General features: G+C 50.5%; 1 protein-coding gene across 1 annotated transcript in view; it reads right to left on the reverse strand.

Moving 5' to 3' along the window:
- Positions 1 to 14,985, reverse strand: part of LOC132475537 (SH3 domain and tetratricopeptide repeat-containing protein 1) — a 15,780-nt gene extending 795 nt beyond the window's left edge. Inside the window, exons 1-19 of the mRNA XM_060076717.1 lie at positions 14,478 to 14,985; positions 14,050 to 14,121; positions 12,474 to 12,604; positions 11,900 to 12,005; positions 11,572 to 11,715; positions 10,107 to 10,305; positions 9,658 to 9,734; positions 8,912 to 9,107; positions 8,429 to 8,559; positions 7,994 to 8,035; positions 6,144 to 7,544; positions 5,747 to 5,887; positions 4,981 to 5,202; positions 4,215 to 4,395; positions 3,308 to 3,458; positions 2,630 to 2,752; positions 1,929 to 2,079; positions 1,095 to 1,291; positions 1 to 484 (exon numbers count right to left, since the gene is read on the reverse strand). The exon at positions 1 to 484 is cut by the window's left edge and continues 795 nt beyond it. Coding sequence (XP_059932700.1) covers positions 251 to 484; positions 1,095 to 1,291; positions 1,929 to 2,079; positions 2,630 to 2,752; positions 3,308 to 3,458; positions 4,215 to 4,395; positions 4,981 to 5,202; positions 5,747 to 5,887; positions 6,144 to 7,544; positions 7,994 to 8,035; positions 8,429 to 8,559; positions 8,912 to 9,107; positions 9,658 to 9,734; positions 10,107 to 10,305; positions 11,572 to 11,715; positions 11,900 to 12,005; positions 12,474 to 12,604; positions 14,050 to 14,121; positions 14,478 to 14,610 — 4,032 coding nt within the window. The 5' untranslated portion in view covers positions 14,611 to 14,985 and the 3' untranslated portion in view covers positions 1 to 250. The remainder of the gene's footprint in view (positions 485 to 1,094; positions 1,292 to 1,928; positions 2,080 to 2,629; positions 2,753 to 3,307; positions 3,459 to 4,214; positions 4,396 to 4,980; positions 5,203 to 5,746; positions 5,888 to 6,143; positions 7,545 to 7,993; positions 8,036 to 8,428; positions 8,560 to 8,911; positions 9,108 to 9,657; positions 9,735 to 10,106; positions 10,306 to 11,571; positions 11,716 to 11,899; positions 12,006 to 12,473; positions 12,605 to 14,049; positions 14,122 to 14,477) is intronic.
- Between the last annotated feature and the right edge of the window lie 15 nt (positions 14,986 to 15,000).

Below are 15,000 nucleotides of genomic sequence, written 5' to 3' on the forward strand. Positions count from 1 at the left end.
AGTACCGCCTTTTTTGCCTCTGATTGGTTAGAAGGGCGCTCCTTTAGATCATTCTTCGATTAGTCTTAGCTGTTTGGGGTAGTTTAGGGTTAGGGTTAGGGTCAGTGATATCCCTAACACCAACTCCAACCCTAACCATAAACAACCGGAGGAGAGCCCTTCTAACCAATCAGAGGCGAAAAAGGCGCCATCCATACGTACGAAAAAAATATTAGCTCCCTTGGCCGGCCGCACATCACACCACTCGCCATCACCGGCGCGAGATGTGGCGCCGCGACGCCGAGATGTCCACCCTGCGCACGTTGAGCTCGGTGGCGAAGGCGCGCGCCCGCTGGTAGAAGCACAGCGACAGCTGGCGGTCCACCAGGTAGTTGTGGTAGATGGTGGCGAGCCGCGTGCACAGACGCAGCTGCGCGCGCTTGTTGCCCAGGTCCATGGCGGCCGCCAGCGCCAGGTGGTAGTAGCCGGCCGCGTCGTGGGGGTCCTTCGGGGGTCAAAGGTCAAACAGAGGTCCAGGAGGGGGTTAAAGGTCGCGGTGTTTGAGGACATTAAAAGTGTAGTGTTTTTGTGGATGAGGGGAGGGTCTGGTTTCTGAATCTGTCAGCAATACTTCATTTTAGTGAAATGTATTCGATAACGCTGCTTGTATTCGAATATATTTGTAGAGGTGGTGGCGTATTGCGTTGCAGTATGCTGTACTTTAAATTTTCAGTGCATCCCCTTGCTCACTCACACACACACGCACACACACACACACACACACACACACACACACACACACACACACACACACACACACACACACACACACACACACACACACACACACACACACACACACACACACACACACACACACACAATAAATAAACAGTGGAACTTTCCTCCTCTTTGGTGTAAAGTCCCCGGGGATCGGAGGTCAGAGGTGGAGCGGCCAATGAGAATGAACTTGGGCGTAGCAAAGCAGGGTGGAGCAATATACCCCCCCCCCCCCCCCCCCCAGCCCCCCAAAAAAACAATCATTCCATTTCACGGTTGCGTTTTGCATATAACACCACCCCAAAAAAACACAACGAACCCCCCCCCTCCGTCACCTTGAGGTCGTAGAAGATGATGTCGCCCAGCGTCTGGTACACCCTGGCGTAGTACAGGGTCTCCTCGTCGAACTGCAGGGGCGCCGGGCAGAGGGCCAGGGCCTTCAGGTAGTGGTGCTCGGCCAGCTCCCACTGGCCCAGGTGCTGGTAGATGGTGGCCAGGCGGTGGTACGCCACCCTCTCGCTCAGACGCTCCTCTGGGATTGGGGGAGGGGGTTTGGGGGAGGGGGGTTTTTCTTTTTTTTTTGACCTTAAAACTGATTTCTCACCACTTGAATGGGATGTTTCGGTGCCATGGGTTTGGGGTTTGATTCCCCGCTGGACCCCCTCTCCCCCATGCAAGGTGCCTTCATGATATCGCATGTGTGTATGAGTGTGTTTGTGTGTGTGTGTGTTATTTACATTTTATCTAAAGCTAGGGTAGACAATGTATTTAAGAAGCGTTTTTTGTCATATTTGTTGTAATTCTCTTTGCTTTGAAAAAGAACATTTAAAACACTCAGTATCTGCCGCTGTCGCAGGCCCATAATAAGCCTGTGCTGTCATTCTACCTGTGCGTGAGTGCATTGCTCATGACCGTAGTCGTTCACAAGGCTGGGCAGACCTATCGCTAAAGCTAGCGAGCTAGCCACATGTTTATGGGGGGGGTGACCTTGGAGGAAGGCCGGAAGTGACGGATGGGATTACTTTTGAAACTTTACACAACTTTCAAAAACTCTTGCATACTTCTCCAAATTGCCTACCCTAGCTTGAACCATAATCAATAGTAAGTGTCGCTTGTTGTACCCTCGTCATCACAAGCGTTTTAAAAGTGCGACCACGCGCTCCGCTCACCCAGAGTGATGCTGATGTCCAGCGCGGTCTGGGCGAACTCCACGGCGTCGTCGTGGCGACGGAGGCTGAGCAGCAGGTCCACCAGCTTGTGGCAGAGCCGCAGACGACTGGCCTCGCTGCCCGTCTTCAGGGCGATGGGCAGGGCGCGGTCCTGAGGGACGGCGGGGCGACACCACGCACCCGTCAGAGGAGGGCTGGTGGTGGCGCCTCCTGTGTTACTATGGTAACGAGCTCAGCCGTTGAGGAGGGTGATTATGGTTTGATTAAGTTAAGTGGTGTTTTTTCTGAACTGGGAAAAACCTCCTTTTTCAAACACACACACGCACACGCACACACACACACACACACACACACACACACACACACACACACACACACACACACACACACACACACACACACACAGACACAGACACAGACACACACACACACACACACACACACACACACACACACACACACACACACACACACACCCTGTTTAAACGTGAGCTGTATTGCTAGTTAGCTCGAAGCTTGTTGTTCCTTAGAAAACTAGATTGTTTTGTACGGGGATGTGCCATCACCGGACATTAATTAAAATGTCAACCGATCATCCTTTAATCCCTCAAAAAGTGCTATTCCTGGCTCCAAATGGGTTTACATACTGTGGTAACCGCCAGCGACCGAAACACATTCACATGCCCAGGCGGGCACCATACCCGGTAGAAGCAGACGGCCTTGTCTCGGTCCTGGGAGCTGTTGTGGAAGACGTCCCCGGCCGCCTCCAGGAGAGCCAGGACGAAGCCGGTGTCCCCTGTGATCAGGCCCACGTCCTGGGCCACCTGGGACCAGGATCACACAAACACAGAGGAGGACCACAGGAAGGTCACAAGGAGACCATAAAAGGAGGTGGGTGTGTCAGGGTTAACCTTTAGACGCGTTTCTTTTTCTAGAAGCACTGCTTGGCTTATTTTTTTTTAAGTTAAGAAGAGTTATCTTCTTAAACTCTTCTTAGCTCATAACCCCTCCTTAATTAACGATGTTCTTATAGCTACGTCTTCAGATTATCTGGAAGTTACTGTAGGATATTTTCGCAGGAAAAACAGGTCAGAAAAAAACAAAATACCGGATAAAATCTGTCATTGTCTTGCAATAGATATCGAATTAACAAATTGTGGTATTGCTCATCATTGACAAATGGCTGTTTCACTATCCAACACGCCCGCCTTAATCTTCTTGATATTCCTCCAACCTCTGCTAGCTATAAACAGCTGAGCAAGCGCCACTATCTCACTGATATCATCCATCATCCTCACTTCCTGTGGCGTTGTTTTACCGTCCTGACCTCCTGTTTCGTCCTTTGAGCGCACTATGAATAAAGTTGCCTTTGAACCGACCTGTATGTACAGGTCCACCAGCTCCTTCTGGCCCAGCATGTGGTAGATCTTCCCCGCCTGAAGCCACGCGTAGGCCTCCTGCTCGCGCTGGCCCAGGTCGATGAAGATACCCAGGCTCCTCTTGGTGCAGTCCAGCGCCACCCGGTACGCCCTGAACGACATCAGTACATAAAAACATGGCGACTCACACATTTTACATTAAGGGGATTTTGCTGACGGTTTTATCCAGAGCGAATCACAACCCTTCGTTCGCACGCCGACGGCGGAGTCAACCGCGCAGGGGGACCGCCAGCTCGTCGGGAGCAGTCAGGGTGAGGTGTCTCGCTCGGGGACACCTCGACACTCTAGGAGCTAAGAGGAGCCGGGGATCGAACTAGCAACCTTCCGGTTACCAGTTCCAACCCGCTCTGTCTCCTGAGCAGCTGCCGCACACGCATGAGGGAAGTCGAAGAAGTCCACAACGATAGTATCACCAACGTTTACCAAATGATCTGCTGTAACAGACACACAGCTGTTAATGGCGGCTCATGATACATGAGTCAGTTTTAGGCCGTTACTCTGAAAAGAGGCATAGAGGTATAACCCGCCAAGTTCATGCGTGTGTTATTTATATTGGAGTGGACAACATCATGTTTTACAGAAGTTGGAGGCGACACTGTTTGGCAGACAAGGGGGAGATGTATCTTGAATTCCATTCTATGATGTGTGATGTTATGCAATATCTGGATTAATTGATTTCATTAATCATCCCTTTTTTTCTTACGTTTTGATCTTGGCACACTTTCATTATCAACATCAAGAGCACCCAACATATTTTGGGATGTTTGGCTAAGACGAAATGAGAACACACACACACACACGCACACGCACACGCACACACACACACACTAAAATAACACACACATACTTAGCTGTGCCCAGAGAAAGGTACTGCTCGCTGATGGCCTGCAGAACGTCCCCCTCACGGCTGCGGTCCCCCCGGGCGGCCAGCAGGGGGAGCTGGTGTTCATTGTAGACGATGCACCGCGCCTGGTCGGGGCGGACCTCTCCGTACAGGCGGCACAGCTGCTGCGTGGCTGTGAGATGGCCTGTCGGGGGAAACAAAAATACATCGCTCTGAGTCAGCTGACGGAGCACATATATATTATCAACAAATTGATGTTTTCATTGACCAAAGACTTTTGATTGACCTGCTACGACTAAACGTTATTATAAAGTGTGACAACTTGATGACTAACCATCATACTGTCTATCTCTTGCAAGCAATTATCATGTATTTCCAAGACCTGTAGTCAGAAACTCCCTATCTACCGCTCCCTATCTATTAAACCATCCAAAGGCAGAGAAGGTTTCAGGTTTTTGCTTCAGTAAAGGCTTAGTTATGGTTCCACGTCGACACATTGCAAGGGGCTTACAGACCCCTTACGTCCTTGCGGACCCCCCTTGCATCCTACGCAAGGACCTGACGTGAGCCTCCCAAAAATTGTAACCTTGCGTCGAGGCGCGGCCCGACGCAGCAGCGAGGGCTGTGATTGGTCCGCTCACTGAAACCCGACGCAGAACCAAAACAGGTTCCCGACTGCGACTGCGAGGTCATTGTGTTGCGTCGACGTGGAACCATAACTCAGCCCAGAGAAGGCCAGCTGGAGGACCCCAGGACTTTACACACGTACAATCGGCCAGGCCGGCCTTGATGGCCAGCAGCAGAGCCCACTCGAGGCAGCCCTGGCCGTAGTGCAGCCGGCCCTGCTCCAGGTAGTGCCGGCCCAGCTCCAGCAGCACGTGCACCAGCTGCGACCCCGGCCCCTCCTGCTCCAGGCCAGAGAAGAGCTCCAGGGCCCGGGTCAGGTGCCTCTCCGCCAGGGTCTTCGCCCCGGCCTTCAGACACAACAGCCCTGTGGAGGGTGAGAAAAAAAACGGATGGATCGGCGGAGGCAGAAAGAGTCACTGAGCAGCTGTTGGGATGGTTGGATGTTTTACGTGATGACATGTCTTGTTGCTAATGCGATGAACGTGATAGTTAGTGTTTATGTGCCTGTCTGTCTATCTGTGTGTGTGTGTGTGTGTGTGTGTGTGTGTGTGTGTGTGTGTGTGTGTGTGTGTGTGTGTGTGTGTGTGTGTGTGTGTGTGTGTGTGTGTGTGTGTGTGTGTGTGTGTGTGTGTGTGTGTGTGTGTGTGTGTGCCTGCGTGCGGGTGCCTGTGTCTGTGTCTGTATCAAAATCTTCAAGGTTGGCCATATCTGCAAAATGGAACTTAATATGTACGCAAAGATATGGGCTCATTATTGCCACAAGAACACAGCTAATAAAACCTTTTCCTTAGAGGTCTTAAGGTCATGCAAACAACATATCGTCAGTGATTCTTATCTACCGTTAACACACGGGCGTATATGCCTCGCTCTCAATGAGAACCCACAAACGTAAGCATGCGAGGGTGTACCGAAGTTGGCCTGACACACGGCCCAGTTGGACATGTCGTCGAACTCCTCGCAGATGTCGTCGGCCGCCCGGTAGCTCTCTGCTGCCCTCTGCAGGTGGCCCTGGCGCCGCAGCGCGATGCCTCGCATGTTGAGGACCAGGCCTTCACGTGCACATCCAGGGTATTAGTTTACGATTTTTTTTTCCTCAGTCAAATATTGTTTGATTTGTATAAAGCACAAGACGTGGCTAATTGCACTAAACTCAAATACACAATTTCGAGTACAGTCGTTTCACATCTTTGACGCAAAAAATGCAAAAAAAAAGAAAAATCGAAAAATATTATTCAATAAAAAAATGGAACAATAAACAATTTGAACCAAACGGAACCAAAATCAAAATGGACGACAAAGACCGACCGTCCTGAGGGGTGGCGCCGTGCTCCGACGGGGGGGACTCCATGATGGCGTCCAGCACGTCCAGCGCGGCGTCCTCCTGCCCGTCGCGGATGCAGAGCCAGGCCAGCCACACCAGGGTGCTGCGGCCCTCCCCCGCGGCCAGGCCCGGCGTGCGGCGCCGGCGGTCGACGAAGGAGCGCACGACGCGGACGGCGTGGCCGTCCATCCCGTGCCTCTGGAGCAGCCCGGAGAGGCAGAGCGTGAGCGCGTGACTCAGCGCGTGCCTCTCCCCCTCCCCCTCCCCCTCCTCCCCGCCGTCCCCCCTCGGCCCCTCGACCAACGCCAGGGCGCGGCGTAGGTACGTCACGGCGTGACACGGGAGCGCCCCCTCCCCGCCCCCCAGCCACGAGACCTCGTCCCGTCTCTCCAGCACCAGCGCCAGCGCGCCCAGGCAGTCGCCCAGCGCGGCGGCGGGCTCCGACGCCGCCCTCCTCGCCGCACACACGCTGAGGAGGGGCCGGCCCAGCGCGCCGTAGATCCTCCCCAGGCCGAGGCACACGCGGCTGGGGGGGACGCCGCCGGACCCCCCCTCCTCCGCCGCCGCCGCCGCCGCCGCCGACAGCTCCAGGAGCCTCTCCACGTAGGGCAGGGCGGCCTCGTCCTCGCCCCGGAGACGGTGACACTTGGCGAGCACGAAGCAAGCGCGCGCCTCCGCCATCTTGTTCCGAGTGAGCACCGCCTTCCTCAGGGCGTACCGGAGCGCCGCGACGTGGTCCTTCGCGCTCGCCACGCACTCCGGGAGGGCCATGGCGGCGGCCGCCAGGCGCTCCGCCGCGGCCACGTACTTCTCGCCGTTCTTCTGGAGCAGGTGGATGTGGGCCAGGTTGGCGTAGAGCGCGGCCAGCAGCCTCACGTCGGCGAAGGCCTCCTTGGGCACGGCGAGCGCCTCCTCCAGGTACACCCGCGCCTGGCTGAACTTTGACCTCCCGGCGCACTGCAGGCCCAGCAGGAGGCACGCGCGGCTCTGGGCCCAGTGGAGCCGGCGCTTGCGGGCCGTCTCCCTGGCGACGCTCAGGAAGGCGACCAGCGCGTCCTCGTCGGCGTGGCCCGCGAAGAGCGAGGAGGAGAGGAGGTCGGCGGTGGCGCCGTAGAGGACGGCGAACTCCCGCCTGTAGGGGGCGCCCTCCAGGAAGGAGAGGAGCGGGGCGAAGAGCTCGCCGTCCGGGGTTCCTTCGACGGGCGCGTGGACCGCGAAGCACGGCGCCTCGGGAGGGGGCGAGGGGGGCGGAGCCCGAAGGACGGGGGCAGCGGCGCTCTCGGTTTCACTTTGCGTCCGGCGGTGGGGTGATGGCGCCAGGATCCTCTCCATGTTGGCTTTTAACTCCAGGCGAGCGTCCGCGTCGACGTGCTCCAGTGAACTTCCTGTCGTTGACGGGGGATTAGACTGTGAAACTTGATAATGGAATAAGATTATCTTTCACTACTATTACTGAATCTACTGTATAATGACAAATAAAGTCTATTCTATTCTTATCCTATGCTCTGAAGTAGAGGTCGACAGGTTTACCTGAACCCTAGGATCCCAGACCCCGACCTATGACCTGTACGAGTTAGGGCCCACATCTGATTATGGCAAATTGGTTCCAGGTCAGATACCATTATTTTACCGCTGCTGTTCAATGATGGTCTTTCTGCCATTTTGACCTCAGTCTATTAGGATAGCATTTATTGAAAGAAATGTCCAGAGTCCATTTTGGTTCGGGTCCGTCGGTTTGGCCCCTCGGAGACCTCGGATAATAGAGGGGCATTTTATATGAAGATATTGAAACACCAGATAAGCACAGAGAAGCAGCAAGGGAAACAAGACTTACTTTGTTTGGCCAATTTCACACCATCTTGCTGGGGAATCAAATCTGAGAAGATGGAAGCATAAAAATAATTATCGTAAAAGTTGTTTTTTTACTCTTTAAAGTATCAAGGGACATGTTTTAAATATGCTTTTAGGCAAAGTAAATGTTGACGTAATCTGAAAACAACTAGGCTTTCTAGCAGCCAATATAATTTAAGAGGACTTAAATCAGCCGATGGTAGAAAACAGGTTATTCCAATCGTTGTTGATCATGAAAACAGCGCCTGCTCCCACACAGAGGGCCAGAAACAGGTGCAATCGTTTATTTTGGGAGGTTGTGGTTTGATTTGGGTGGTTACCCCCGTAAGTTCTGCTTTCAATGTCGCTTACAGTTGGCTCGTGTTAAAAAACCCTCACAGTTCAGTTTCACACCATCTCAGGGGGATTTCCGTCCTACCAAGTTTGTAGACGTAGCCGATGTCACTCTGAGAGTTCGTCTTCAGCAACGCGGTGGTCTCCTGGATGATGGACTCCTCTTTGAAGCAGAAGAAGCTCCTTTCCTCTGCGTCCAAGTAGATATCTGTTGACCTGTAAATATGACATTTTAAAAGGTTGTTTTGTATATACCCGAGAACACTTATTCCGTATAGGTGTTGTCGGAAATCTGGCGTTGAATGACTTTCTTTCACGTGCCTTTTGTTGGAAATGTCCTTTTAGGCCAACATTACTTAAGTCCTATTTAAACCCTGCAATTGGGTGAGCTCATTGCTCTTTTTAATTACTCCATTATCTGGATAAATTACATTTAGGAAACACTTCACACTTTCAATGATTTCAAAGGCAAGCACTACAAAAAACATTCAAAATAATAAAAACATCTCCCTGTGTTTCCAGGCCTGAATCCATGCAGACGTAATCCCCGTTCGAGATCAACACTTACTCACAAAGGTTACCCGCCGGCTCCACCAGGGCCGTCTGCACCAACCCCATCGCTCCCGTGGCCTCCGCCCTCCCCAGGAACCACTCGAACCCAGACACCAGGCGCCCCACCACGGCGACGCGCTCCCCGGCCGTCAGGGAGAGCTCGTCCGGGCCCTGGCCGTGGTACTCTGCGAGGGCTCGACAGGTCCCCCGGGCTGTGGGGGGAGGAGGGGGGAACAGGCCCAGGACGGAGAGAGAGAGAGAGATGTGAGGGGGGGGGGGGTGGAGAAGGTAGCGAGGGACAACCTGTACAAAGTAATGGAGGTCCGGTTGCTGTGATTTCCTTCTTCTTCTGTGATTATCGTTGGTCTAAACTCTTTTTTCTGTTCCACTCTGCCTCTCCTCGTGGAGTTGATAGCACTCAGGATTTGGTTAACATTGTTTGTCAGGATGGAGAGGCCTCTACGTCACACAATCAGTGGATTGCTAGTGGAGGAGTTGATGGAGCCACCAGGCATCCTAGATGCCTGGTGGATGACGCTTCAGGATGACGCTATTCCTCTCTTTCCCCATGTGTCAGTCCCTACAGCCATCCAAGGTTCAACACTTGCGAGATAACTTGCCAAGTGGGACGCTCAATGCGGGGGGTCAGTGTGTGCACTCGTGTGTATGAAGTGGCTCTGGTCCAGGTAAAATTGCGTGCATCGAACAAAAAGGTATGGTTGGGTATGAACAACAAGGTGTTATCTTTGCGACCCCACCTACCGAAGCGAAGGGGAAAGTTGCAGACCGGCTTCCCACCGCCCACCAGAACGTTCTCCGGGCAGGACTTAAGAAACCATCTGTGGGAGGGGGGGGTAGAAAAAGTCACTCGGTGTCAACCATGGTTACAATTCCGGAGCTATAAATGTTAACTTATTTAGATTTTGCTGCAATGTCCACCTTTAAACCACAATCTCATCTTCCACACTGAAGTTGATACATTTTTCTGTTACTAGAGTGAGTCTTACAATTACTACGTCTTACTATTGTAAAGAATTTTGTATTGGTCGTTAGAAAATAGCACACACACACACACACACACACACACACACACACACACACACACACACTACACACTACACACTACACACTACACACACACACACACACACACACACACACACACACTACACACTACACACTACACACTACACACTACACACTACACGTACTGATAGAAAGGGATGAGGGGCTCTAGTGCGGGTTTCTGTGTGGTCCCCCTGGCTCCGTCGTTCAGGGACAGCACGCCCCAGCCCGAGCCCAGGATGGGAGGCTCGAACTGGGCCACGTCCCCCTGCTCCAGGTACAGGTCCCCCCCGCAGGTGGAGCTGTCAAAGATCTGGTTGGAGGAGCAGCTGGCGAAGAAGGAGCCTGTCAGAGCCGGGAGGAACACACAGTGGTACTTTATTACCCTACTTTTCGTTATTACTCCTTCGAAATACCCTTGGTAATTGATTTCTTTTGACTGAACAGAAGCTTTGATTTGATAAAAAAAAGGCCGGCTAGCTCAGTCGGTAGCGCATGAGAATCTTAATCACAGGGTCGTGGGGTCGAGCCCCACGTTGGGCGCTAGGTCTATTTAACCTAGCCCGTTCTTGGTTCTGTTCGTTCATAGAGCCACACTAAATGTCAGCAGGTTACGTGATCGAGCTGCCACAATTTGCATTGATATGGAGTCAGCTAGACAGATTGAAAATAAGCTGCAACTACGGTTTGTGGCGGCAAACCATAAAAGTGTTGATAATTTGAAAGGACGAATAAGCAATATAACGTGACTTTGAAAGCATGGTTATTCTCCTTAGATGGTAATCTAGCATATCAGGTTATAAATGCAATCTCATTGCCATTGACTGTTTCAATGGTTGAGTGAGATTCATTTGTTGCGAAGTTAGCCATAGCTGACATGCAGACATGTTCTGGTTTTTACAAGACTCATGTGAATATGGCCATCGGTCTCTGTGGCGCAATTGGTTAGCGCGTTCGACTGTTAATCGAAAGGTTGGTGGTTCAAGCCCACCCAGGGACGTGCTCCGTTTTACTGAACACTAGGTCAAACTAAGCAACAGCCCAAATCTTTGACCTTTGTTAGGTGTAAAAATCGACTGTGTTTCCAAGAGTAGATTTGATAGAACGGCTGAGTCATTTCCCGTCCAACCATGTACGTTGACTTGAGTACGGAGTGTCTGAAAGAAGAGCTAGCTGGCTAAAGTGCTCCCTAGGAATTGGAAGTATTTAGGAGCTTAGATATGATCCATTTCACCTTGTCTTACGATCATAACATGGAAATTGTTTTCTTCTTAAAAGCCATATTTTGCTATCTTTTTCTACCAATCGACATTTAAGGGGGCCACAGGGAGAGGAAAGCTTGTTCTTAAGGGTGGCTCCCCCCCTGTCCCCTTTCCAGAACCCAGGAGATTACATACGCTCAGAGATGAGGTTAAGGGTTGAAAGGAGATTATTCAGGGGGGACTGAGAGGGAGGGGGCCCTAGGATTTAAATCATATGTGATTTATCAGTGGGGAACTTAGTAGATAGTAGTACGCTATCAATACTGCATTATAACGCGTCAACAGAGTGTTGGGTGTCAGGACTTAGTCCGAGCCTTGTCCAATGGGAGTGTGCGTCTCCTCTGCCCACCTTCCTGCATGAGGAGACCTTTGACCATGAGATGAAGAGAGTCCTCGGGCACTGACACCTCGATGCCCAGGTCGTCCCGGTCCAGGGACTGGATCCAGAACTTCTGCTCGAATAAGAGACTCTCCATGCACTGGTCCAGAAAGCCTGACCGTCACCAAGGACCGAGGAGAGAGAGGGCAGGGGAGGGAGAGGAGAATGAAGAAGTCGTACGAGCTTTTCAATCAGGCATTATGTATTAGATGTATTCCTGTAGTTAGTACAACAATAACAAATAATTACATATTTAGCAGGTAACAACTTTTTACGATTGAAGGAAATCTTTTCTTACCTAATGAGTAATATGTTGTAAACTTCCATATCTCCTCAAATGTTTTGAACGTCAGCAATATCGTATTTTCTTCACTGCTAATGGAGTGGATGTGAGACGACAGCTCCTGGAGAGATGAGAAAATATGTGACAATGAGTCACATTAAGAAGTAGGAAAAAGGTTTTTTCACTTGGTCATTATTTACATGCAATACATTAACTGTATTTGCGTCTATGCCTTGTGTCTGTAAACGAAAATGTTTGTGTCAGGGCATATGAGTGTCTGTGCATATGTCGCTGTCCCTGTGTGTGTGATTATGTGTGTGTTTATGTGCACATCTGGGTGTGTGTGTGTGTGTCTGTATGTGTGCGTATATGGAGCTTTGTTTCTGTGTGTGTATGTGTGTGCATGCATGCGTGTGTGTGTGTGTGTGTGTGTGTGTGTGTGTGTGTGTGTGTGTGTGTGTGTGTGTGTGTGTGTGTGTGTGTGTGTGTGTGTGTGTGCGTGTGTGTGTGTGTGTGTGTGTGTATGTGTGTGTGTGTGTGTGTGCGTGCTTCTATCTGTGTGTGTGTGCGTGCACCCCCGCGGTCGTACCGTGAACAGCGCGATGACCTCTGGGCTGTCAGGCTGCAGAAGGCGAAGCTTCCCTCTCAGCACTTCCTGTGTGTCCTCATCCACAGGAAGTCTGCCGGGGCCCTCCACCATGGTCAGCAGCATGGGCAGAGCTGAGCCCACAGCACAGCAGTCACACCAATCAAAGCACACAGAGCAAGGAGTGCTTGGTTTATGGTTTGTTTTTTTCCGGGGGAGGGGGGTCATGTTCCAACTTTACTCAATTAAATGGTAACACTTTACAATAATGATCCAATCTTCAACCATTCATTAACGTGTGTTAAGGCATTAACTAACGGTTCTATCACTTTTAAATTGTCTGGTAATAAATGACTAATGCTGTTCATGACTTACTAACGGTGTTCATATAAACGAAAGTATTACTTTATTGAATAACCGATAGACCTATGGTATATAAGTCAGTGTAAATATGCTTTTAACGGGGAGGTGTGGTCGGGAGATCAGAGCCTGTGAGGGCACAAAAAAAAGATTTCCTTCCTTCGACGATGGCCCTATGTTTTGTTTAATGATACACCAGCTCATTGGCTGAAGTTAGCGTCGTAGATGACGTCGGCTGGTCACCTTGCTTACCCCACCGGGACCGGGAGCCACTATCTGACACAGCGAAAGGAGCAGCGCGCTTAATGAATAACTCAGGTATGCGGCCACTGTACAGGTTCAAGGTATCAAACGTTTGAAACCCTCCTCACATGATCTCCCACATGATTCATTGTTACCTCCGTGAAAATGCTGTTGTGTCATAGGAGCCTGTGACACTAAAAGTGTGTAGTGTGTATAATGTACAATACTGGGATGTGCTGTTGCTGCTTTTGTTGTAAGATGCTTTTCAAGTGTATTTATAGTTGTATTTATCTAATGCTATCACCTTTGGTCTTTGTTTATCGTTGAAAATACACCAAATTAGTGTTTTGTGCCGAAATTGTATTCAGGCTTCCCTATTGACACCTGGCACAGTGGCACATGAATGACCTTGTTTGGACAAATGATAGTCCACTTATGAATTTAAATGTCACAGGCAGTCTGGATATGTGGTATATCTTACGCACAGATCAGCTGATCACTTCATTCACTCATATCGTATCACACAACAGATTGAGTGACACTGACAAGATCAAGAATATCCATAACATCAGGCCGAAACTAAAACAGAGAGTCCTGCTTGTAGGAACACCCTGTCAACAGCATGAGTATGTCAGCGCAAGTGTTGCAGTGTGCTGTCTTTCCAGACCTCCATATGTACTGTCACAGCGGAGGGATCTCATTGGCTAATGTGTGCTCCTGGCATTGCAGCTTTACCAGCAGCTTTGCATGTTTGGTACGCGGTGGTAATGAATTCAGAGGTTCTGTGAACCCATGCTGGCCATATAAAGACAATAGAGGCCCATCAAGAAAGAAGGAATGCTTACATGGAAATAAAGGCTTTTTAATGTTTTTTTTTTAGCAGTGATGTTGCAGACTGCTTAAGGCCCAATAGCACTATGTTTGCATCTATATTTTTGTATTTTATATTCCAGGTTTTAGAAATGACGAGGCCTACCTGTTGGTAAGCTTTCCTCGGCTAAGCAGGAGCTCCTCAGCATGCTTCCAGTATCCCTGGAGAGACCGCGCTCTGAGGAATATTACACACGTCTTTACCGATAAATAAATAGGCAACATAAATATCGACAGAGAACAAATGACGACGGAGGGCATAGTGTTGGTTCAGAGCTTTGTTTTGGTCTGACTGTCTCTCCCCTCTGTCACTCCCAGGAAGTTGAATGAAAAGCAAATACAACCCTTATATCAACATTTAAAACGGAGAAGGATAAACTGCTCAATTATAAACACCACTGACATACCACTGATCTAGTAACTTAAATATTCATTGAATAAGAGTTGACAACACAGGACCGAGACAGAAAATGTCTCGGTCCTTAGACTTGACCCACCCTCTTCAGAGTACTGATTCCACATCCAAGTACCTACCGAGTGTCTTCCTTTGGGTGGCCAGCGTCCCCCTCCTCATGGGGAGGTCGGTGTGTCTCTGGTGGTCGTCTACAGGCATGTTTCTGCGGTCCGGGTGGACCCCAACACCGTTCCTCGGCTTAGTAGTCGACATGGAGGAGGCAATCTGCCGTCAACTGTCTTAACAGCGATGTCACGCGTCTCCGGAGGGCAGTGAACTCCTCTCGATCAAAATGGACCAGAACATTGGTACAGAGCGAAAAAAATAAAGTTTCAAAACAAAAAAAAAGTAAGGCAGTGTGTGTGTGCCAAGGATCCACGGAAAGGATATCGGTCGAGGTAAATCTCCGGTTGGTGATTGCGCTCTGCAGCCACCAAACTGACAGTGCCCATTCCCCAATACGCACCAAAATAGTCGCCTATGTGGATGACGCCTGCTTCCAGGTTAATAATCGCTGACTGAACAAATAAACTTCTTCCTTTTGAAAAAACAAACAAATGTCAGAGCGAACGTGGTGGGGTCATTGGCTGGTTAGTTTTCTAT

This window comes from Gadus macrocephalus, chromosome 17 (genome assembly GCF_031168955.1).
Source record: "Gadus macrocephalus chromosome 17, ASM3116895v1".
Classification (NCBI taxonomy): Eukaryota; Metazoa; Chordata; class Actinopteri; order Gadiformes; family Gadidae; genus Gadus; species Gadus macrocephalus.